Genomic DNA, 25,911 nt, shown 5'->3' with positions numbered 1-25,911 from the left:
GCTGAAAATAAGAAAGCTAGGGTTCGGTTTTGTCTAAACATGTTAGACCCCACTAGCTTGCCGTACCAACCAACTTTTCAGGGAATGTATAACATCATCTACATAGATGAGAAATGGTTTTATCGGACGAAACAGACACAAACATACTACTTGGCGCTTGACGAGGAGGATCCGGAAAGAACCACACAAAGCAAGAACTTCATAGAGAAGGTTATGTTTTTGGCGGCAGTTGCGAGACCTAGGTATGACATGGATGGTAACATGATCTTCGATGGAAAAATAGGCATATTTCCATTCACTTTTGTGGAACCAGCTCGGAGGTCGAGTGCGAATAGGCCTCGTGGTACATTGGTAACCAAGGTTTTGCCATCAGTCACCAAAGATGTTAGCCGTCCATCTTCTCGTGCATTGCTTGACCTCCATGCGCATAGCTAGGACCACCCTTGACTCCGCCCAACCTTCTTGATCATCTAGCACCAAGCACCCTACTTGGCCTTGATCATCTTGCCATCGGCCTCCAAGTTGCATCCATCACTTGCACAACCTGTCAACCTTAGACAAGCAAACACACCTCCCAACTCCATCTCTATTTAGCTCAAAAATAGAAATCTCAGTTCAAAGCACATGTCAGAGAAGACATGAATACCGGATGTTCCGACGTGTACAAACCATTAGACTGACCAACTTTCGATCCTCTTTGCAAGAAACAGTCTGGTGTTCTCTTCACACGATCGTCGGACCATCTAGCAAGTAGTATTCACCCCAGAGCCATTCTACAGCCTCTCTGCAGGAAAAGCTTTGTCGATCTCTCCGACATTCATACCCAACATCACCGAACCATCTGGTGCATGTATGTCCACTAGAGCCAACTTGCAACCTCTCTGCAATAAATGCTCCGGCGTTTACAGTGCCCATCACTAGACTATCTAGCGTGTACTTCAACTTTTTTTGCTAAGTTGAAATACTCCAATGTGTACACCATCTGAACGTCAGACCATCCGGTGAGTTCAAAATTCTAGGCACCGGACCATCCAGTGTGTACAATTTTTCTAGACTCAAAGAAAACATGCCAACTCTATTTCCTCTACAACTTTAATTAGTCATGATCATAATTGCAGTACATATACATGCTCATGCAATCTAACAATCATCAAACCAAATCCATAACCTTGTCAATCACTCATCACATATAAACTAAGATACATTTCAACTTGGTTTCTCAACTTTATATGCTTCGTCATGCACAATCATTCCAACATGGAGTTGGCTATCCCCCAATCTACATTCATGCTAATTTATGCCAATTTAAGACCTCATATTAGAACAACATCAATGCTCTCTTCTCATTTCTGGAATCTTCCGATGAATATCAAAAGATTTCATTGTGAGTCATAATCTTATCAAATAAGATAGGTTGGGTTTGCAGATGTTGATATTGGGTTCCAACTCAAAAGGTTGTAGCAATTTCTCCCTCAAGGAGAATAACTGCTATTGTAACCAAGTCCATTAAACCAGAGCATTCATATGACCACTTTCCTAGGTTCATTTGATTCTCTTATGTCTCTCTAAGTCCTCTCTAAGGAAATCAGGTGACTTAGTGACTCTCCCCATCAACGAGTCGAGACCATCTCGATTCATTACTGAAATTCACTTTAGGTCAGCAGAAGACTTGTAGTTTAGTATATTTTAATACCCATAGTGCCACCAAGATCTTTCAATTTCAACATGCTTACATTTGATCAATAGAAATATGTTCAATCATAATTGAAATAATATAACATCAAAGATTAATCATATAATGCCCAAGATCACAGAAATAGTAAATGTTTGCCTTAGAACATTCCTAATCACCTACTGACAATTAATATGTAATTTTTACATCTAAGAGCACAACCCTTAGTATCCTTTATGGGAAATTAGGATCAGTCATGATCCACACAATCCTCCATGTCACATCGTTTTATTTGGGGTACGAGGTTGCCCCGAGGTGGTTTCATGTACTCTCAATGCCCCAATTAAAAATTAATGCACAAGCGATTGAATTGATTATATAGGCTGGTCACTACCTCTGGTAATGTTGCCTCCATGAACCTGAGGTTTCCCACATTATTTGCTATTACTCATCATTACATCCAATCCCTTCACATTTTGCCAACTTGCCGAATTTCTCCCAGTATACACACCAACCATTCGTGTGCATATACCATAGGTATATGTGGGATTCAACTCGAATCACCTTGTAATATATACTTGACAATACCTATTGTTGATGTGAATCATGTAGAGTGGATGTGGCAAATTTCCAATAGTCTAGAATCAAAGTGCTAATCCAAGAATCTCAAATCCCTTTTCTTTCTTTTGGCCACATAGCACTAAGATATTAGATCCACTTTTCTAAGTTTTAGCTTGGATATATAGAGTGTATGATGTAAATCATATTAATGTCAAATTCCATCGAAGGTATGAGGCATTTCAATGTATTCCATACAATTAACTAGCAAAAGGTATTTGCTATTGACAGATTATGCTATAAGCATATGGGCATCACAATATATATATGCAATACACAATACATTTCTTAAGTAATAGATAAAATTTCTACCAATTTACAATAAATTACTTGTGTGCATAAAAGAATTATAAAAAATAAATGATCTTTCATGAATAAACATATAAACATGAATATATAAAGCATGCAAGCAAGAGATTAAAATCCCAAACTTTAATCTAGTACTTCAATGAAAACATAGTATCTTCAAGGTCTAATTTAAACCACACATTGATAAGAGGCACATATCGATGCCATGACCTTGACATTATATAATATGACTTTCATAGACCATCTCCAACGTTCAAAACTTAACCCTAGAATATCTTTTGTGTGCCTATTATCTGGCTGCTAGTTAGTTGAACAAATTACAATCTATGAGTTTTAGACACTTCTTCCTATAACCTCATAGGTTTTAGAGACGTGCTTATCCATAAGATTCATGGTCATATGCCCTCATATAATGAATCTTTCCTTTGGATTTGTTCATAACAAGGTGTTAAATATCTTCTATAGTGCCTTCCATAGACCATGATGTGTATCTTTCACTAGAATCCTTGTCGAAGATCATTAAAGGGTCTGTTTGGTTCGATGGATGAATCCATGTAGTTTTCTTGGTGTTTGGTTTGCTGGATGGATTGGATGGGCGGCCAGGATAGAGGACTATTCCCTCAGATCCTGGATGAGTCGATCCAGGCAAAATCGGCTGGACCAAGCGATCCAGGTTTGTCTCCTTCGTGCTCTCATACGTGTGCGTTCGTGATTTTTCAATTAACTCTAGATTTTATTTGGAAGTACAAGAGTAGTCCAAAAATTCTAAATATTTTCATGAGCAAACTAAAGCTCACTAGAAACCCATTTTAATTGGTTTGATCCAAAAAGCATGAGTCAATATTTAATTAAAATTCTCCAAAGGAGCCTACTTTTATAACTTCTAGCAATTTTTGATTCCTCGAATAAATTCCCAAAAATCTAGAAAAAATCACTAATATTCTTCTCATGTGATGTAAAAATGTTTCCAAACCTAAGTTATTTGGTGAAAAGTGAGTTCCTTTGTAATGCGCTACTTATATACATTTTAGTCATTTCATGTGATATTCTCTTTTTAATTCAATTTGAATTTAAACATATTCAAACATGCACAAATTCATCCAAATACTTATGGAATGCATATAAATATGAATGGATCATCATACCACACAGAAAACCAGCTTATCCCATTCGTCCTAATAAAACAGAAATCTGGATCATCCCATCCAGAAAAACATGGATGGCCCAATCCTATCAAATCTCACCCTCCAACCAAATGCACCCTAAGATGATTCATTGAGTATTTCTTGGCCAATGCTTTCTCCTAAGGGAGTCATCATTGTAGGGATGTATCATATGAGACAAACACTTGCGACAGCGATGACACAGTGGTGTGCCTACATGCACGCCGACCGACCTAAAGGCACGACACGATGAAGGAGGAGCGGTGTGACAGTGCGTGCGCACCCGCTGGCGTGAGGCCAGCGTGGTGGCAGTGGGGGCACGTAGCTTGCTGTGGACCATTCCGTCAAGGCAAAGAGTGGCACGATAGCGACGTGTGTGCTCACCTGCAAGTCGGTTGGCCCGACCACCTACTCGGAGGTGTAGTGTGACGACGGCATGACGATGTGATCCGACACGGTGGCTCGATGGCTATCGTGATCCACTATGGTGGATCAGTCACGTTGCGGTGGCGACATTGGCCTTCCATCTTGCCAAGGCCGTCGATGGAGAGGGTGTCGCCTTGCCTTCGATGTAGCTAGCTGCTACCTCGCCAAGGCAAGGGCGATGATGCCACACATCCTACCAAGATGGGTTGTGCATCCGCTTCCCTCAGTCCGTGACTACACTCCAAGGCGCGCCGGCAAGCTCGCCAAGGCAAGACTCGGTCAATTGGCTCAGGAGGGGTGGTGCGGTGTCGCCCCATTTTCTTATCAAAAAAAGTTTAATAAAAATTATTAAATTCAAAAGAAATTATTGTGTGAGAATATACATGATTAGTGAGCATTCTCATGATAATAATTGCATTGTAATATTCACATTACAACATACTAATCAAACAAGAATTTAAAGGAATAACACATAGAAGACACAAGATGTAGCCTGGTACACTCTATTTTTCAACTTGAGAACACCTCCTCTCCTTATATAGGGGAGGAAAGGGTCCCATTTTATATAGATGAGTAATATAGGATTAAACTTGATATCACTAATAAACCTGAAGGCCCATGATTAAGTGTCGACATGTGTAGCCCATAAGATAGACCTATATTATAACAATACCCAGTTTGTTAGTTCCTACAAAAACTGCGTTGTGTATTACAAGAAAGTACATTGCAAATGGCTTCACAAGAAGCACCCTAGAACAGCAATCTAGCAGTAGTCCATGAAGAAGTACTAGATGAGCAAAAAGGTTGCCTCTATCAAAGGCACCAGTGGTCTAGTGGTAGAATAGTACCCTGCCACGGTACAGACCCGGGTTCGATTCCCGGCTGGTGCAGATTTATTTTTATATGGCTTTTATGCCGTCCATGAGTCATGGTTCAGGTCACGTTTTGTTGCTTCAGCAAGCATCACAAACGATTTTATCTGCGCATGGGATTATGCAGTCCCAGAAAACTTCAAATGTTTTGGTGCTTCAGCTCGGTCAAAGTAGAAAGTCCCTGAGGCTAACTTTTCCTTTGGTTGCAAAGCCAACCAGATCGCTGTGTCAGCCCATCGTCGTTTGATCTCAGGTTACCCGATAACCTGACATGATATATTATGTCGCGAATCAACCACGTACTGGAAGATAGATAGTACAATGCATAAATGCATTAAGGATCCACAGGAACAATTAGTAAGCAAAGCATACTTCTCTGAAAGTCCCGGAAAGCTCTTGGCGACCCCAGGGTATATCAGCCCATCCTGGCGGCATGGAGTAGAAACCAACTCCTTTGTCGCTGTATTTGTCAGACCACCATTCAGTGAGTGCGACCTGAGTGCAGTTCCATGAGCATATTAATTTCTCAATCCCATACAGACTCGGTTAGAGAGAATACATACTTCTATCTTGACAAACCTGAACTCTTTTGTTTCGAGCATACTGTTGTGTACCATCGATCGAAGTTGCCGTTGCTGAAGTAAAGTTTTAAAGAATGAGAAGGATGATGGCTGCCATTATGACATTATGGGAGGTGAAAAGGCATGCTAATTCATTTCCAGAACAAATAGAAACTGCCACAGTTTCTGCCCTTACAGGCCATTGGATGAGAAAGAAAAGTGCTTTTGAACTAAGCTGTCTGCAAGCTACAGAATCAGTTTGCTTTCAATGATAAAACAATCCAGAATCTAGCAGCGCTCCCAAATAGTGAATTGCACAACCTCCAATGTAATTTGATGTCTTGACTCGCAATTAGTCACTACATTTTACTCAGTTTTGTCAACTTCGCTTCAATGAACCCCTCTTGGCATGTTTCATTGCATAACTACAATTCTCCTAGACCAATTAATTTAAAAAACATGCCAGGGCTTTCTCTTGCTTCCTTTCATAATCTATAGTTTGGTCTCTTCAGGCTATGGGTTTATATTTCCTCTTCAAACTAAACTGAAGAGATTTTGGGAGGGTTTTTCACGATTCCACTGAAGAGGGGGTTTGCAAATAACCAAGGGAAACAACAAATGAACACAATATCACTTGCCCTTCTGTTGTAGTCTCACGCTTGTGCTCAAGTAAGCCAGCATTGTTAACCTAGACAACAAACTATCTAGTTATAGATTTATTCCAACATACAGTTAATGCAATTAGGAGAGCTTGACAGAATTAACATTAAAATTGAAAGCAGTAGTGCAAGAAGCACAAATTGTGTAGTTTTTGGAACAGCAATGCTCACTAGGACATGAAGTGATTTATCCATTGAAGTGAACTTTGTTGCAAATGATTTGACTTCATTGATAGATGAAAGGTCACATATCTAACACAAGATAATGATTTCAAGTGTTATTTGATCATAACTAGCACATAGCGTCATGAAGGAGTTGAATCTTCCAAACACGTACAAAAAGCAGTACTGAAGCATCCTACCTCCAGATGAACTTTTGTATTGCCAGTTTTGGACCTTATTTGATTAAGAGCAGCCTCTCCCCTTTCCTTGCTACGACAGAGCATAGAGATAGTAGCACCGCTAGAAGAATAGAAAACAATGTCCCCCAACCCCAAGGCACCACATATTCAGATGTGATCATTGAAGAAAAATAACATCATGATAAAAAAAGAAAGAGAATAGATCCATACCATGAAGCCAAACCCTCAGATGTAGCAAAACCTATGCCGGAATTTGCTCCGGTTACCAGGCAACTTTTCCCTTCCAACCGGATCTGCGTATCGTCCTCTCTGAGTTTCTTGGCATGCTCCCTGAGCATTCGAAGCCACATTAGTCCAAACGTGACAAAGAATGCTACTGTTCTACTTCCGAAAGGGAAGGAAAAAAAATAGTAATTGTCTGTCAAATATTGCACCATTTGATCAGTTCAGGTACTAATGCCAAATTGTGTAAGAATTGTAAACCCGTAGCCTTGCTGGTAGCTTTTCCCTCATTATCAAGATCAAATTGTCTATCCTATCTGCTCTTCATAAGTCATAACCCCTTCAATCGCAATATGTAGATAGGGGTTTTCCAGTGATGAAATTAAACGGCCAGTGCTCTGCAGCTAGAGGGGCATTGGGTATGGATTAAAATAATGCACTCACTACCTCAAAAAACGGGCGAAATTAAACTCCCATGTAGCTATGTCACAACAATGAACACAATCGCACAAAATTTCGCAAGCTGCACGAAATAGATGAAAAATTCGCGAGACAGGAAACCGGATTTGGTGAACTGGTTGAAGCCGTAGAGCCCGAACGCCGCCGTCCACCATGCCTGCGCCCCTCAAAATCCACCCGAATCACCCACACATACGAGCCAAGAGAAAAAAGAAAAAGAAAAAGAAAAATCTGGGCGCATTACGAGCAGGTAACAACAATTGAAGACATCATCACCTTCTGGATAAACATCTCTCACACACACCCCTTCGCCAAGAAACGTTGCTTCCTGTCGGGCTAAGAGTTTGTTCTTTTTAGTATCCTTCAGTTTCCTTCATTTTTGAGAAACAACATTAAAACATGTCTGGACGAGTGGTTGTTAAGGTTATCGATTTAATTTGTCGAGTTTTGGATTACTTAAGTTTGATTTGAGCATTTTAATTATAAACTAATTGAGTTGAAGTTAGAGAAATATGTTTGCTTGTCTTATTGTGTGCAGTTGACGGATGTAATTTGGTAGTTGACGGCGGGTGATCGGGGCTAAGCGGGTGCTTGGTGCCAGACAATTAAGGAGGTCGGACGGAGTCAAGAGTGATCCTGGCTGTACACGTGGAGGTCAAAAAAGTATAAAAATGGAGGATGAAGACTGCGTGTTGATAAAGTCAAGTGAAAGAGATACCAGTGCAAGTGACAAGACGGTCCGAGCGATCGGGAGTAGGGGAGGCTTGTTGGCGGTTAGGATCACAAGACGTAGTACACATGTAAATATCAGAGCGCTTGCTTAATGTGTAAGCAAGTAGCGAGTCACGCTTTGAGAAGCGTGCAGAGGGTTTCACGGTTGTGTCTTAAATGGCAACATCACAAAGCTTGCGTCGAGACAAAGCTAAATCGTGAAAGAGCTGCGGCTGTTCAATGAATGGAGCAAGAAATTGAGCAAAATACCTTCGGTGATATGTAGAAGTGTATTACAAGAGAGCGATATTTTGGAAACAAGTTAGAAAACTTAAGGGTCAAGTTTCCTAGGTCTATAAATAGAGAGGTAAGACTATGAAAGAGTTTGAACCAGTCACTTGATCCTCTTGTACTACCCATTTGAGAACCTAATGCTAGGATTTTAGAGGAGAAGAAGGATGAGTTCTTAGCCTATGTAATATGCGTGAGTTTTGAGAGAAAAATCTTTATAATTTGTTTAAAATAGGGTTGATCTCTTTGAGTAATAAAATTTATATTTTTGCATATGTTTAAATTCCCCTCATTCTAGTTTTCCTCTATTGGTTCCTCTGTTTTTTTTTTTGCAAGTTTTCGATCTCGGTTCTGATTTTTGTTTTTCGTACTTGAGCTGAATTTTTCTACCTTGTTGGAGTTAATCTTCTAGTTGTTAGAGACATAAAATTCGCGAAAAAAAATACACAATTGTGTATTGAATTCATTTGCCTCTAATCCATCAACTTGGAGGTTTTCTTCATCCGGTGATTATCTCCTTGAGCTTTTGGTGTTTCTCCTAAAGAACCGATTTTTGTGTGGGGTTGAGTCATCGATTGGTTTACTGTGGAACCTAGAGCTCGATTCCAACCATGAGACCCACCTTTTGTTGGATTTTCAAATTTGATTTTTGAATCAGAAATTCCAGATTGAGCCTAAATTTCTGCTGTGTTGCTCTTTGTGGTGATTTCTTCTTGAGGTGTGTTGGGTGAATAAGACGTAGGCCATCTATTTCGCAAGAAATTTGTAATGCACCTATTCACCTCCTCTAGTCGCCTATCTCGGTTCTACATTTTCTTCTAGAACCTTCTCCAAGAGGGAGGGAGAAAGACAGTGCAGAGGTTGGAGAGTCAAGAGTCTGCCTCAGTGGTCGATCCTGCGCAACGTGAGGTGGCAGGCAGGGAATTTTTTATTTTATATTCTAAGTTTTCAAATTTGACTATTTTAGATGGACGAGTTTGAAAAAATAGCAAATATACTCTCCATCTCAAAATAGATGACGTTTTAGCTTCTTCAACAATGTTCAAAATACATGACATTCGACAATTTTGATGTAGCTTTAGCTTAGATTTTCCAGTCTTACCTCTCCATTAAGTCGCTCCTCCCAATGCAAATCTTATTCTTTTTAGTCATGCTACATCATTATTACTTATAGACCAATGTGCAATAAAGGAGGGTAAGATGATCATTTTACCTTGCACCTTAATACATTTGTCCAAATCTAAAATATCATGTATTGTGAGATAGAGGAAATATGTGCCCAAGGTATTATAAGAGCTAGTTGGTAGAACCGTCAACACCATAAATTTTTATGAGTATTTCCATAGTGTTTTTAATTTTAAGGACAATCGAGTGTTGTATTTTTATCTTGAGAAGCCAAGTAGATATGTACCTTGATTTATATATGATAAGTTATTGATAAAGTGCAAATTGAGTTGAGTTTGGTTTGCATGAGCTTGATTATGCATAATTTTGATTATGACTAACCAAAGTATGAGAGAAATGGGAGTTAGTTTTCTGTTTTTGAGCCAAAAAATTTTACCAATTGAACTATCCGGCGCTGGAGAAATTATACACACCGGATGGTCCGGTGTTTAGAAGATTTCACACTAGAGCATTTCAACTCAGAAGTGAAAAATAAAAAAACTCACCGGATAGTCCGGTGTTAAAGAGAAGTGCACACCATACTATTTTCCAAGAGATATTGCAATGCTTGTCTTGTGATTGTACACACCAGATGGTCCGATGATGAGCAGGTGTGAACATCGGATGCTTCACCGGAGCATTTTGCAAAAGATCTCTTTTGGTTCGATGAAGAGAAGAGTTGCACACATCGGATGGTCCGGTGCTCAGAAAGAGTGTACACCGGAGGCTTTACCGGAGCTTTTTCCAAAAGATTTTCGGTGGAAGGAAGATGTATACACACCGGATGGTCCGATGATCAGAGACTGTACACATCGAAACATCCGTTGTTCTTGATTTTTCTATGATGATATTTTCAATAGAGAATTTTGATTTTAAATAATTGGAGATGGAGTTGGAGAAACATGTGTACTTGTCTTATGATATATAGGCGATGGATACAACTTGACGGTTGATGGTGGGATAATCGGGGCTAAGCGGTGTGCTTGTTACTTGGTGCCAGACGATCAAGGAGGTCGGATGTAGTCAAGAGTGATCCTAGTTATACACGTGAAGAGAAAGCAAAGCAGGAGAAGTTGGATGAAGATGGCGTGTTGTCAAAGTTAAGTGAAATAGATGCTGGTGCAAGTGATAAGGTGGTCTGAGGGATCGGAAGCGGGAGAGAATTTCCGACGGTCAAGATCGCAAGACGGAGTACACGTATCATTATCAGAATCTAGCAAGGAAGCTAGGTTGCTTGGAGAGCAAAATATATAGAAAACTTAGAGGGCAAGAAAGGAATATAGGAAACTTAGGAGGTAAGGAATCTCCTAAAGGCCTATAAATATAGGGGAGGCGGTTGAGAGCATCTTGAGCTAGCCATTTGAGAGCATTTGGGAGAGAGTTCTAGGGTTTTAAAAGAGAAATGAGAGCTTAGCCTATATCTTAGGTGAGATCTTTGTAAGCTAAAACACTTTGTAGTCTATCAAAAATTGGGTGTTTCTCTGCTGGTAGTGCAGATTGTGTTTACTCTTATGCTTGTATTCATCTTCTTATAGTTTTCCTCTTTTGGCTCCCTTGCATGATTGCAAGTTTTTATGTTTTTATAGTGATTTTCGTTTTTGTTGAAAAGCTGAATTTTTCCATCATGTTGGAGTTGTTCTTCTTGGTACTAGAGTGATAAAAATCATAGATGAGTTGGTCTTGAATCACCCCCACCTCTTGATCCATCAACTAGGAGAATTTCTTCACCTGGTACCTAGTTCTTTGGATCGAAGTATTTTCCCATCTATTTGTAAGTTTTTAAGAGCTATGGCACTTGGATTGATCTTCTATGGAACATAGGCATCAGATTTATCCATTAGAGCTATGGTTTTTCATGATAATGTTTGGAGTGGTTTATTTCTCTCGATATGTTGCTTCCGCTTTTGATTTGAGGCGCGTTGGGTGAAAGATTAGGATATGCCATCAAGAATTTGGTGAGGCTGCTATTCATCCTCTCTAGTCGTCTTCCTCAGTCTTACATTTTTTTTTAATATGTCGCATGTTGGAAGAGCGACACATTTATTTTTTTAAAACATGTCACCCGTTCGAAGAGCGTCAAGTTCAACAGACGTTTATTCATGCTATTTTTTCAAATGGGTGCCTAAAATTACTAAATTTGAAAATTTATATAAAAATGAAAAATCCAGGTGAGGCGCCTCCACACTCCATCTCTAACCTCGTGTCCGGGAAGGGGCCGTTGGTGTTGGTGCGGCAGCGGTGGGATACTGGGTTGGGCTGGGCACTGTGTGGGGAAGTGCAGGCCGATCGTTTACGCTTCCATTGGTAGGCCCAATGCCTGACCCATTAACGCGGACATGCTTTAACAAACGAGGCCTTATTGGATTGGATATGGGCTTGTGTGGGGGCGTGACATTGAGTTTCAGCAAGGCCTGCCCAAATTTAGGCATCTCAAAAAATAGGAAACCCGAATTTAAGGGGAGCAAGGCCTGTCGAATCTTGGCCGCTAGGCTTGGCCGATTGGTTTGAACTGGGGATGACAACAGGCACAATACCCACGGTATAAGCTATATAAACATGTATCCGTGAACTAATTTCTAAACTCATGCCCAAACCCATTACCCAACATAGGTAAAAACTAACACCCGCAGGCATACTCATATACCCGTCAATATAGTAAACATACATTGAACATAAAAATAAGTATGTAACAATAATATCATCAATTTAAATATGCATCTCAACTAAGACAACGAACAAGCATCTCATAGATACATAGTATGCATATCACCTATATCCACATAGTTCACATATACAACATATTATTTCACAATTCAACGGTGCTTAGTGCAACACAAACGAGCATTGTTCAATAAGACAACAAGTGTGGAGCGGGTACACGGGCGAAGCAAGCACTGGTAAGCCTATTTCATATTCGTCTCTCTATACCAGTTGGGATTAACTTCAATCATGCACCCATACCCACAGGTAAAAATTGCATTCCAAACCCGTGCCCGTTAGGATTTTTACCTACAGGCACGTGGGTAAAATGTGCCAATTGCCATCCCTAGTTCGAACGGACCGTTGCTTGTCTCATCCACGTGATGCAGTTGCAGTGAACGTTTAGCCGAAGAAGCAAAGCAGCAGGTGCAACATGATGAGGTTTTCGTGAGATTCTTTTGGGGTTTGTTTGGTTCCTTGGATCTCTCTCATCCTGACTCAATGGATGCGTAGAATTCCGAAAAGGATCCCTTTGGTTGTCTACACATCCACTATTGCAACATGGTCCGACGGGTGCAAATATACAGTGTCATCCTACCCTGGGATTCGAGCTTCACTCCGCAGCCTAGCCCGATGAATGCAGATTCTGCATTCGCTCATGCAGGCAGGTACACTTGTCAGTGTTATAAAATTATCTTCATACAAGTAACCAATCACAATATTAACTTTTACAACCTCTCATGTAGCCACAGATTTAATTAACCAAACAGAAACTCAGCTCAGCTTGTCCAGACAGGTACAACTAACCGAACGTTCTTCTTTTCAACAAATATAACTCCACTCAACTATTTCTTCTCAGCCTGTTTATACAATGCAGCTCTACAAAACCTCTTTCGGAGAACCAAACACACTCTCAAGGACTTGTTTAGATGGAGAGGGATTAATCTTAAGAGTGATGGATACTAGATCCGTTACTAATACTGGTTATCACCTGTCAATAATGATTTTTTTTCACATAGTGCTTGTTCCCCATACGGTTAGAAGGGAAAATGAAGTAATTTACTAGGGTTTGTGTCAAATCTCTTGCTGACAGATTAAGTGTACTATATATACCGCGTTTTATGAGAAGATCAAAACTTCCGTGAACCGGATGCATGAGAAGATCAAAACTTCCGTGAACCGGATGCATGAGAAGATCAAAACTACTCCACGTCTTTAGATACTGTTAGTTTGCTGGCTTTGCATCGTGCAACACAAATCACGCCTCCCGGTGTTGTGTTTTGTGACTTGGACACATGAACTTCAGGAAAACGTACTAATCGTTATTATGCATTGTTAGCTTGGATATTCCAAACTGATGGTACAATTGGAGGCAGCACAGAAATACTAGGGTTTGGGGCTCCATGCCCCGCCGGACGAAACGATCAAATGCACAGCACAGTACTAATCTATCTATTATAACTAGCAGTACTAGCTTGTCCGATATGCAATGCAAGCTTACTATTTCTTACTGCAACCAAAGCAAGCTGGCCAGACAAAGAGCCAAATAGATACAGATGCTCGCTCATCGCTTATCTTATTACAGAGCCCAATAATATGCAGTAGCACCTCTCAGTTTAACCTACCTCAGTTTGCTAGGGAATACCTATGGCTACGAGCTCGCCGCTGCCGCCTCAGCTTGCAGCTCAGTTTCTTCTCGGGCCACTCCCGTTGATGCCTCAAGTACTCGCGCTAATCCCTTTTCTACTCTGCCGCGTAGATAATTAGCCATCATCGGTTTGTTCAATCCCCTCTAAAAAAATTCTAACGGCCACGTCGGCAGTACACTGCTGGGCCCTGAGATGATATCGGGGGGCGAGGAGCTGAGACAGAGAGTGGAATTGATTATGGCTGCTCCTTTGCGATTAAGGCCGCGGAGATAATTATTACTAGCGCCGTTCGAGCCGCCCTAAGCTGCGCCTCTGCTCTCCATGCTGCATGCATGAGCCGCGTTGCGCTGTAATGGAACTTGACGAGGGCTTCTTGTGCCGAAAGCTTTTCCGTGGGCTGCTTGCTTTGTTTGATGTGCAAGGGATCGATGTGCCCCAGGGCCGGCCCAGAACCCCAAAACCCAGGACCCTCTCCCATATCGTGCAGGCCCTAGCCTCCTATCCTCATCCCTCACGTGGAGCGCTGCCACTCACCTGTCCACTGCCGCCACCACTGCTTGCTTATGCAGATCCTACTTGCTTATGGTTTTTCGCAGTGCACTCCGATCTGCTGCAAAAATTAGCATGTATAGCTGCATGCTACTGACAAGAAGCTCTGAAACAAACTGCGATAATGAAAATTAGTTAGGCTTAAATTCGTCATGTCTGAATCGATAGCTGGCGTTGTCTTCATATGCCCAAAGCATGAGTTATCGAAATACAAATGTTTCGAATAATCAATACATAAGACTAGTACCTTATGAATTGGAATCAGTCAACCCCTTATCTCAGAAACACTATTGTATTTTGCTAACTGAATTATGCTCAGCTGAACTGTCCACTTGTCATATTCAGACTTTCAGTTGAAAGTAGTCATATATGACCCTGGTCCAACCTTTATAAATATATTACTGGTATTGTGACATGGGCTTGCTGAACTTAAATAGCCTGATTCAACAAAAGGATGAAATATCATGATTAAATTAAAGTCAACAACTATATTATCTTCTAAGAACATTGAGAACAAAGTGAGCAACCATAGTGCTGGCTTGCTTTATTGATATACAATACTACAGAACTGGTCTTATATGCTGGTCCATCACTGTCGATTTTTAATGGGCCAGCAGTGATGAGTCATTATTGCCGGTTTATAAGCCGCGCGGGAAGAATCAACCATCGTGGCTTATGAACCGGCAGTGACAAGGGACATCACTGCCGGTCGATGGATTGAGTCAGTAGTGATGCCCTGCGCCCTCATCATTGCCGGCTTAATCCACCAACCGGCAGTGATAGCATAACATAACTGTCGGCTGGTTAAATGAGTTGGTAGTGATGTCTCGGCTATATAAAAGTTGTCCTCTCCTTCCGCAAGCTCGAGCACAGCAGAGAGGAGCTTTGTTCTTGCTCGGTGATAGCTATTTTTGCTCACCAGGATCTTGGTGGCTTCAAAATTTTGAGGAATCCTTATGCCCTAGGTGTTCCAAGGTGTGTAACTTCCTCTCCAATCCATTTCTATTTGAATTTTATTTGTTAAATTGCTCTAGATTTTGAAATGATGGAGATGAACATATGGCCATGATGTTTTAAGATAATGTAGATGCAATTATACCTCATTTATGATATGGAAGCTTCAATTACGAGGAAAGTGTCTTTATTATTGATTTACATTAGCTATATGCATGAGCATATTTATTTTTGGTTTTTAATGAATTAGAAAATTTAGCCATGATATTAAGGTATATAGCAAACTCCAATTATATTTTTTATATTTTAATTAATTAGCAAGCTCCAATATAGAAACTTTAGGTATGAGCATATTTATGGTTGATTTTTAGTGAACTAAAAAATTAGCTATGATATTTAGGTATGTAGAAAGCTCCAATTATATTTTTTCTATTTTAATTAATTAGCATGTTCCCAATATGGAAACTTTAGGTATGAGCGTATTTATTTTGATTTTTAATGAATTAGAAAATTTCGTCATGATATTTAGGTATGTAGCAAGATACAATTATATTTATGTATGAGCGTATTTATTTTTTATGTTTCCTTAATGAGTCATAGATAAGGTGTTGAATAATAAAGAAAATTTCTAGGGATGGCATCAATAAATACTCATCGGAAGCGAACGCGAAAGCATGCAAAAGGTGGCTCCTCCAACCCGGGCCAATTGCCGGTAGGAGATGACGAGGTAATTTATTTGTTGGTGATCACAAAATGTTATAGATGTTATGAATTTGGATTTACAATAATGATATAATTGTAGATGGACAGAAGATGGATGTACGATGCGAGCCGTGTGAGCGTAGAGTACAAGAACGGTGTGGATTGTTTCCTGGTACAAGCTACGATGCACAAGTTAAATACACAGTCTCAATACATGTGATGTCCATGTGTCGATTGCGAGAACAAAAAGCAGTTCTCCACCACCCAGCAGATACATTCCCACTTGATACCAAGGGGCTTTATGCTTGGCTATACCCGTTGGACCAAGCATGTGAAGCTGAGATCGTACAGGAAGGGCAATACATTGAAAGAGAAGACGAAGACATGTGCACCGATATACCGATCGACGAATACATCGATATGCTACCTACCGGAGATACGTTGGCCGATGATGATCTAGAGGAGACGTTGGCCGACGCCGACGTTGATGATCTGGAGCAGATGTTGCGTGATGGGGAGGGGAACTTCACCAATGAAAGAGAGTTTCAAAAGTTCCAGTGTATGTTAGAGGACTTTAAAACACCGGTGTTCCTGGGATGCGAGAAGGAGCACACAAAGTTGCGTACCGTGCTTTCACTGCTGCAATTGAAGGCAAGCAACGAGTGATCTGATACAAGCTTCACAGAGTTGTTACTATTCTTGAAGAAATTGCTTTAAAAGAAAAATATGCTGCCAGAAAATACGTACCAAACCAAGCAGGTTGTGTGCCCATAGGGGTTGAAAGTACAGAAAATACATGCATGTCCAAACGATTGCATGTTGTTTCGCGGAGAGCATGCAGACATGCAAGCGTGTCTTGTTTGTGGTACAGCATGGTACAAGCGTGACGGTGATGATATCGATAGTGAAGGAAAGAAGAAAAGGCATCCCGTGAAGGTGATGTGGTATTTTCCTATAGTCCCCCTTTTAGAGCATTTATTCGCGAACAAAAGGCATGCTGAACTGATGCTATGGCACGTCGATGAGCGCAAGGATGATGTAATGCTGAGGCACCCCGCTGAATCTACATAGTGGAGAAACATCAATATGAAATACAAGAAGTCCTATGCAGAAGATGTGAGGAATATAAGATTTGGGTTGAGTACGGATGTGATGAATCCATTCGGCAACATGAGTTGTAGTCATTGCACTTGGCCTGTGACTCTATGTATCTACAACCTTCCTCCTTGGTTGTGTATGAAGTGAAAGTACATTATGATGCCGGTGCTGATACCAGGGACGAGGCAACCTGGCAACAATATCGATATCTATCTGAAAACATTAATGGAAGATCTTGTAATATTGTGGAACGATGGTGTGCAGGTATTGGATACATACAAACGAGAGAACTTCACCCTACATGCAATGCTGTTCATAATAATCCAAGATTGGCCAGCCCTTGGTAACCTATCAGGCTAGACTGTACATGTGTGCATTGCTTGGATGAAACAGAGAGTTTATGGCTGAAGAACACCCAAAAAATAGTGTACCTAGATCATCGTAAATTTCTTCGCAAGGATCACCCATACCGCAGCAACAGGAGAGCTTTTGATGGGAAAGTTGAGACTCGATCACCTCCTAAGCATCGCATTGGGAGACAGGTATATGAGATGGTAAAGGGACTTAGGGTTATTCTTAGAAAGGGACGTAGGAGTACACCGGTTCCGAAATCTAATCTTAGAGCTCCTATGTTCAAAAAGAAATCTATCTTTTATGACCTAGCATATTGGCTAGATTTGGTGGTTCGACACGCAATCGATATCATGCACATTGAGAAGAATGTGTGTGATAGCTTGATTGGCACGTTACTAGACATACCTGGCAAAACAAAGAATACACTCCAAGCACGGAAGGACCTAAAATGTTTGAAACTCAGACATGATCAAAATCCCAAAGAGGTGGAAGAAGGCAACAAATATCTTGGCCCCGCGAGCTACAATCTGAGCAAGGTGGAGAAAATTGCAATGTGCAAGTGCTTGCATGGAATCAAAGTTCCATCCGGGTACTCCGCTAACATAAAGAGACTAGTAAAAATGAAAGACTTGAAATTAACTGGTATGAAGTCTCATGATTGTCATATGATGATGACATAGATGCTTCCAATTGCAAGTAGAGGTATTATACCGTCAAAGGTCCGAAACCCAATCATAAAGCTGTGTTCATTCTTCAACGCGATATCACGAAAGGCTATCAATCCAACCAAGCTAGATAAGCTGCAGGAAGATGTGGTCGAGACTCTATCCCAGCTTGAGGCATTGTTCCCTCCATCGTTTTTTAATATCATGGTGCATCTCATTGTTCATATTGTGAAAGAGATACGGATTCTTGGTCCCGTATTTTTGCATCAGATGTACCCTTTCGAGAAGTTCATGAGAGTTCTTAAGAAATATATTCGTAACCTAAATCGGTCAAAAGGCTGCATCGACAAGGGCTGGGGAACTGAGGAGGTCATTGATTTCTGCGTCGACTACATAAATCTCAAATCGATTGGTGTGCTTGTATCTCGCCATGAGGGGAGGCTATAGGGGAAATGGATGATAGGTGCAAACGCATTCCGCACTAACGACCCCGTTTCATTCACGTAAGCACATTTGCAGTTCTGCAATAATCAGTTATAGTGGACCCGTATGTCGAAGAACACTAGAAGATGCTACACAACACAAACCCAAGGAAGTCCGATGTTTGGATTGCGCGAGAGCACAGAGATCATTTTGGCGCATGGTTACGCAGACAGGTGATGCATAAGCAGATAGAGTATGCTCAGTTGAATGTGTTAGCTCACGAACCGTCTACTACAATCCTCACATTCCAAGGATATGACATGAATGGTTATACATTTTATACGAGAGCTCAAGATAATAAGAGCTCAAAAAAAATAGCAGTGTCCGTATAGATGTCTACGACTGCAATGGAAATAGGGAGGCCTATTACGGATTCATAGAGGAGATCTGGGAGCTTGACCTAGGTCCCATGGAAGACACCGACGAACCTCCCTATGTACGTCGTGATCATAATTAAGGGCGAATCGTTAAGACAAAGTAGCTAAATTGTATTAATTACTATGTATGAATTTGTTTTAGATGTAATTATACCTCACTTTGTTATGGAAGCTTCAATATGTAGTGTATGGTGGAAGATATATTTATTATTGAGTATATTGATTTTTGATTTTAGGTATATACAAAAATTAATTTTGATATATAGCAAGTACAAATTTAAATAAATATGTATTAGGTCTGCTAGGTCAACTTAATGTTAATAAATATAGATAGTACAAACCCAATCGAAATAACCTGAGTAGCGCAGCGGTTTGTTTAGTCTTACTTGGTGGGCTTGAGTTTGAGTCTCTGTGCGCGCGCGAAGCTAAAACAAATTTTTTGCACCCCGCGGTACCAGCAATGAAAAGGGTTTCACTGCCGGTGGACATATTGGGCCGGCAGTGAAACTACTTTCACTGTCGGTGTACTTATTGAGCCGGCAATGAAAGTAGTTTCACTGTCGGTTGTCCTAGTGAGCCTACAGTAAAGGTACCATTTCACTGCCAGTGGTTATATTGAGCCGATAGTGAAAGTCCTCACCTACAAAATAGCTCACCGCCCTGCGCCCTTTGACACTTAGAAAATTTTTCCCGTTCCCTATGCCATCTGCCGAAACACCTCCCGATGCTAAGGAGCCCACGCCGCCGGAGGTCCACGAGCCAGTGCCCACTGTCTGTGTCCTCCTCGACGCCGTCGTCCTCCTCCCCGCCGCGATCACCGTCCTCCTGCCCGATGCCATTTCCATCCTCATCAACGTCGTCGTCCTCTTCCCCACTGCCGTCGCCGTCCTCCTCCCCGACGCCATTCTTGTCCTCCTCAACGCTGTTCTCTGTCCTTCTTGATGTCGTTGTCCTCCTCCACGACGCCGACCTCGTCCTCAGTCCCCAACACTACCTTCCTCGGAGTCTCCTACCTCTACGCCGCTGCCCCCTCCCCGAGGTCGCGTTCCTCCACGCGGCCGTCCCCATCGCTGTTGTCCCCGAGCTCCAATACATCATTGCGGTGAGTACTCCACCACCCGTCATCTCCCTCCACCTCCCAGATGTTGTTTGTGGTTACTGCGAAGTGATAGGTACTGTGAGGTTAATGGTTGATTTGGTAATTGAGTTCTGGTTTCACAACTGGGTGGTTTAGTCAATTGAAATTGAGCCGTGTGACCTCGGTTCTGGTGTTTAGAACTTTGGTGCTCATGCAATCGATTAGTGGTGGTGCTGTGTTGGTGGAGGTACTATGTTGGAGGTTCTTATTGACTATATTGATTTTGCCTTTAGCCGAATTGCACTATGAGTATTTCAGTTTTCTCCTCCCTTTCATTTCTTCTCTCTAGACAGCTTGGTGATATGCTCTGTGATGATCAAATGGAACACTAAGGTTGGGCTAGATTTCTAAGTGCAATATGTGTTAAATCTATTCGTTCTTTGTTGTTGGATCAGCATAGATTACCCTGATAGTAGTGGTGCATTCCATTGTTCAGTCCCTCTGCTTATTGTTGGTAGTCTGTATATTGCCAGTTAGGCTTGATTCCTGGACTAGGAGCTGTTGTATTTGTTGATTCAATTAATCTTGTTTTGATGAAATTCTGGAAGAGTAAGAAAACCTTTGGTACTGCTCTGATATTTTGCTACTCGATTAGTGTTTGTTTCTCAAAGAGTAATCCTCTCCATGTCTGCTTTTATGTCCAGCAACATTTTCTAGGAAGAAAGCTCAATTTGAGAGAACATTTTTTTAGCTTTACATCTAGTTGTGATCTTAGCTTCTAGCCCAGCTTGTGATGTGTCAAAGGACAATTAAGGAGCAGGATATCGTAGTCCTGGGGCCAATTGTTATATTTATTTGACAGTAATTTTATTCAATCATCCATATGCTGTTCAGTTCATTATCTTGCTTGATGGGAGGTGGTTTTGCTTCTGTACTTATGGCACTTACGTGTATGTTCAAGTTCAGTTTATATGAACTACTTTGTTTCTTGATTTTATATTTGGGTGGTCCTCAAGCATATTTTGCAGTCGCAAATGATGAAAGGAGATAACTATTCACCATACATATGACTGCAAAGCTCGACTGGGATGGTTATTACACATGTACTTTGCACGTCTTTTCACTATCCCAGTCGAGCTTACAGTCATATATAATTATCTCCATAATCTGATGCGGATCAATCAAATAGTAGACTCTTTGTTGGATGGTGGTTGCATATGATGGTGGTGACTGATTTTTGTTTTTGTTTGTTGCTTTTCTTCTTACACCCTAATGTATAGATACTGATGCTATGCTTATTTTCGTACTGATCAATGCACCATAATGTACAGATATTGATGCTATGCTTATTTTTGATACCATGCTCTCTACGGAGAAGCAAACATTTCTTTTGAAATACAATAAAATAGTGGCGATGATGATATGGCTCAAGGCCTTATTTCTTTATTACTTCTAGGACTTTAGTAATGGTTTCATGGGTTCGGAGAGGAAGCATTCACGAAGAATGCTTTCTCTCTGAACATGTAATCAATATTAAAGTCCTAATAAAGCCATTTGCTAGAGCCACTGAGCCTAATAGTTTTTTTGCAAGAATATTCTTTGATATTAGGGTGGTTTGTAGTATATCATTTTTAAATATTCTCTAAAATTTTGGAATATTCTCTAAAATTTTGGACTGCTATGACCTGGTTCTATGATATGCCATCGGTGTGTCAATGACATGTGGGACCAGGTCCCACTAGTCATCCTCACAGTGGATGGCATATCGTAGAACCAACACTTATTCAGTAGTAAATCCTAGATTTTTTCATTTATTAATGAATGATATGAATTATTATGTATGATGAGAAGTTGGTATCGTCAAACGATGATGCGAAGGAGGAGCAAGAAGTGGCATCTCGTAAACGTGCTTAATAGGAGGAGGATGAGAGGCTAGCCCGTGAGCTGTGCACTGCGGAGGAACAAGAAGTAGTATCTCGTAAACGTGCCTAGGAGGAGGAGGATGAGAGGGTGGCCCGTCAATGTGCTGCGGAGGAGGCCGAAGGCTCAAAACCTAGAGGCGTTCAGGCGTCAAACTTCGATGTCTTTGACACGCCAACAAGCCTAGAGCATAGACAACGCTGCGGTCGATCAGGCGTTGCCTGGTCCTCCGCTCCACCACCATCGAGCCCCCAGCGTCCCCGGACGTACCCACGCTATCAATCGTCAGTGCGGGGATGCGGTCCTCATCGCGGGAGAGATAGAGGGATACTAGACTGGCTCAACTGAACCGACTTTTCAGGGGGTGACTTATAATATTGTGTGTTTGTCGATGCCTGACTTGTAATATGTGTTCATTACTATGTATTAATGAAGGTGTTTTCATTATTGATTTACAGTAAAGATATGTATCATTGTATGCATGTATTGAGAGAGAGAGAGAGAGAGAGAGAGAGAGAGAGTACAGAGAGGACCGTGGAGGGGGGATAGGGAAAACATTGCCAGTCAAACCTTCGGCCGACAATGATTCCAACAAATCACTACCGGCCAAAGGATACAACCAGCATTAATGCCTTGGGTATCACTGCCGACTGAATCTTTCAACCGGCAAAGATAACCCCATTCACTGTCGGTCCACCGAGCCGGTAGTGATAGTCCTCGACTATCACTGCTCGTTGCCCACTACCGGCTCTAAAATCGGCAGTGAAGGGGGTTTTGAAGCCGACAGTAAAGAGGTTTTCTGTAGTAGTGATACTACACACAGACACGCAGATGGGTGTTGGCACAGAGAGAGTGAGAGAGCGCTCAATTTTAGGGAGGGGCTGGAGTTTAGCTGGATCACAACTGATAGTAGTCGCCGACGCCTTGCTAACTGTGTTTGAGGAACGCCACCAGCAGAGAGGGATTAGCGGATGGGACCTCACAAAGTGCCGCTTCAAGCATCATCACAATGTCTCATGAAAGACTAAATGATTTAGCAACTTTATACATTGAGAAAAAATTATTAGATGAGATTGACATTAATATCATTATTAATGATTTTGTATCTAAAAATATTTGAAGAAATTGTTTAAGATAATCTCTAGAAAATATTTGAGACGAGCGTTGTTTTTTATATACTTTAACCGTTGTTAGAAACAATTCTTTTTATGCACTGAATATTATCTTTATAATTTATATATTAATTATTTTTATGCTTCAATTCAATAGGTATCTTTTTAGTTTCATCCTAAGCCGCTAAAATTTCAGAAACGATGCTGATGTGCTCATGCTCCGCCCGCGCCCGGCCGGAAACTTGTACACATTTACACAGCCTCGTTAAGCTTGGTTGATAGATTCCACTAGTAGTAGTAGAAGGGGCAGCTACAGTGGCGACTTATTGTCACCTAAACAACAGCATAGCGAAGGAACAATAGGATTAGACCCGAGGCGGGTACAGGGGCGTGGCCAGGCATCATGCGTGCATAATTAGGGGTGACAACAACTAGGAATCCATCGGAACAATGTTCTATTATATTTGAAACTATATTTTTTGTTGGAAATAGATTCGAATACGAATAATTTGGATATGAATCTGATCACGGATAGTGTCAGAAATTAATACAAAATGAATACAATTGATGAATATTTACCGGAATATGAAAGACCACTCAAATTGTATGTAAGATCATGACAAAAGTAAAGAACATATTCATACTAGAAAGTTGCTACGTAATAGTTAAGATAATATAGTTTATACGCTTGGTCATTTGAATAATAAACAACACAATTTAGTTCATCATAACTTCACAAGTTCACCTGTTATGTTTGGTACAAGTTCTCATAATACTTAGACTTAGTACATATATTTAAACTTAATTCATCACGAACTACCAAGCCTCTCACAATGCTAACGATCAGTCAAACATGATTTCACTGAGCCAGACCGAGTTCGTGGTACGGTATCCTCTTAATAATGAAATCCTAGAGGGACGTTCTCCCCCTTGGTGCTCATTTTCTTAATTCATCGCGAACTCACAAAGCTAGTAAAATACTAAAAATAACATATATACAAATAGAAGGGAGGGTCTTTCTCAGGATGTGCCTGTTGTCGTAGCGGAAGAAGATGGTGAGGGTGCCCAGCCAATGCTGCACGCGGCAATGAGCGTGGATAATGCCCCCAGCGTCACCGTCAGGTCGAGCAGAAACCAGTAGACGACCATGTCTCTGCCCTTGATCGGCGTCCCATATAGCGACTAATGATCAAGACAGAGGCACCCCGTTAAAAAAGTAAAACGTCGCCATTCCAATTGGCGACACGTTTATAAATAAAAAATACTTCATTCTCTTACTTCAAAATTCAAAATACTATTAAAATTATCATGAAAATTTTTGGTAATACAGAGGATACTATGATCTAGCTCTAAAAAATTCAAACAACAATATAATCTGTACAATGAGAAAAAAGCAAATTTTATTGTATATGGTCTGACAGATTGTGTACAATGAAATTTATCTTTTTTGTTTCTCATTATACATATCATATTTGGAGTTGAATTGTTTTAGAGCTAGATTATATGTCACTTCCCAAAATATTGATTACATAATGAGGCATGCCTAATCATGATTGCATTATATTTTGTACGATTGATTATCAATTTGAGTTTAAGCACGTTCCAAAAGTTATGTGTTTTGAACCTTCACGTATTTTCCCCACATGCATGTGAGTATTTGAGGGTAAAAATGGCTTAGAAGCTAATTAGGAGAAACCCATATTAGAAAAGAAAAGGAATAAGAAAAAAAGAAAAAGAATGAGACTTCCAGCACGAAACCGCTCTCACGGTCAAATTGGGCAGTACACAAAGCGCCCATTAAGAGGATCAAACACTTTCTCTCATACTCACTCTCCCTCACACACTCTCTCTCTCACTCTCTCCCTCACTCAAGCCCTAGAGAGAGAAGAAGAGATCACTTCGATGGCTTCGACGACCGAAGATCGACAGAGGGAACTCCCTCGAGCTTCTCAGAGGTTTCCTCGAGCTCATCCCCTTCATCCTCTTCGTCGGGGAGTTCCTATGTGAGTTCATCCAACCGTAAGCCCATACGCCACCCTGGAGCCCGATCTCTAAATCAGAGTTTCTCTGGAGTAGATTGATCCGCTAGAAAGCTTCCCTATAGTAAGGTGAGACATCACTACCATTTCCCCGTCATTCCCAGGCTTGAATCAGTCCTTATTCCATTTAGACCTAAGTTCAACCCTAGCCTAGAGCTTCTCCATGGGGTGTTTTGAGTTCAGCCCGATGAATGTTGTCCAAATCACCCTATAAGCACTCCACTAGTCTCGTAGAGCATTTCAGTACCCTTCACGGTCGATGGCACAACCGAAACTTCGTCGATGACCCCACAAAGGTGCTACTAGCAGGTTCTGGCAGTCTACCGCCACAATGATCGGTCTAACCGTCAGACGCCAAAACCTTCTGCAGGCCACTAGTCAGATCGCCACTTCCACGTCGATCTGACCCCAAAGCCTCGTGGTCTGATCGCCGATCGGTCCGGTCTGATCGCCAGAGGCCAAAACCTTCTGTATGCTAGCGGTCTGATCGCCACTTCAACGCCAGTCTGATCGCCAGCCGCTTAGAGCTATATGCACGTAGGTTATCTTATCCAAGGTTTCAAACTTTAAAACTCTAATCATTTGGCAGTCTTTTGCAAATATTTCCGAAACATGGCGCACTATTAATATGCAAACATGCATCATATGCAAGATTTTTCATCATTTGATTATTTATGCAATGCATTCTTGATTCATTTAGAGAGGATTATGCCGACGATCCAATCGAGTGAAGGCGCCACCAA

The 25,911-nt window shown here is 41.1% G+C and overlaps 1 protein-coding gene and 1 non-coding gene across 2 annotated transcripts; one reads left to right on the top strand and one right to left on the bottom strand.

Moving 5' to 3' along the window:
• Nucleotides 1-5,007: 5,007 nt before the first annotated feature.
• TRNAG-GCC (transfer RNA glycine (anticodon GCC)) lies at nucleotides 5,008-5,078 on the top strand. Its single transcript has one exon. It is a non-coding gene; the product is annotated as a tRNA-Gly (tRNA).
• Nucleotides 5,079-6,188: 1,110 nt separating this feature from the next.
• On the bottom strand, nucleotides 6,189-7,613 carry LOC133927716 (uncharacterized). The gene is made up of 6 exons (XM_062374136.1): nucleotides 7,599-7,613; nucleotides 7,418-7,479; nucleotides 6,852-6,971; nucleotides 6,642-6,741; nucleotides 6,451-6,531; nucleotides 6,189-6,308 (listed from the first exon to the last, which is right to left on the bottom strand). Exons 1-6 carry the CDS (start codon nucleotides 7,611-7,613, stop codon nucleotides 6,189-6,191), a joined length of 498 nt encoding a protein of 165 aa, XP_062230120.1.
• Between the last annotated feature and the right edge of the window lie 18,298 nt (nucleotides 7,614-25,911).

Source organism: Phragmites australis, chromosome 8, assembly GCF_958298935.1.
Source record: "Phragmites australis chromosome 8, lpPhrAust1.1, whole genome shotgun sequence".
NCBI lineage: Eukaryota > Viridiplantae > Streptophyta > Magnoliopsida > Poales > Poaceae > Phragmites > Phragmites australis.
This window is presented reverse-complemented; position numbering and strand designations above follow the sequence as displayed.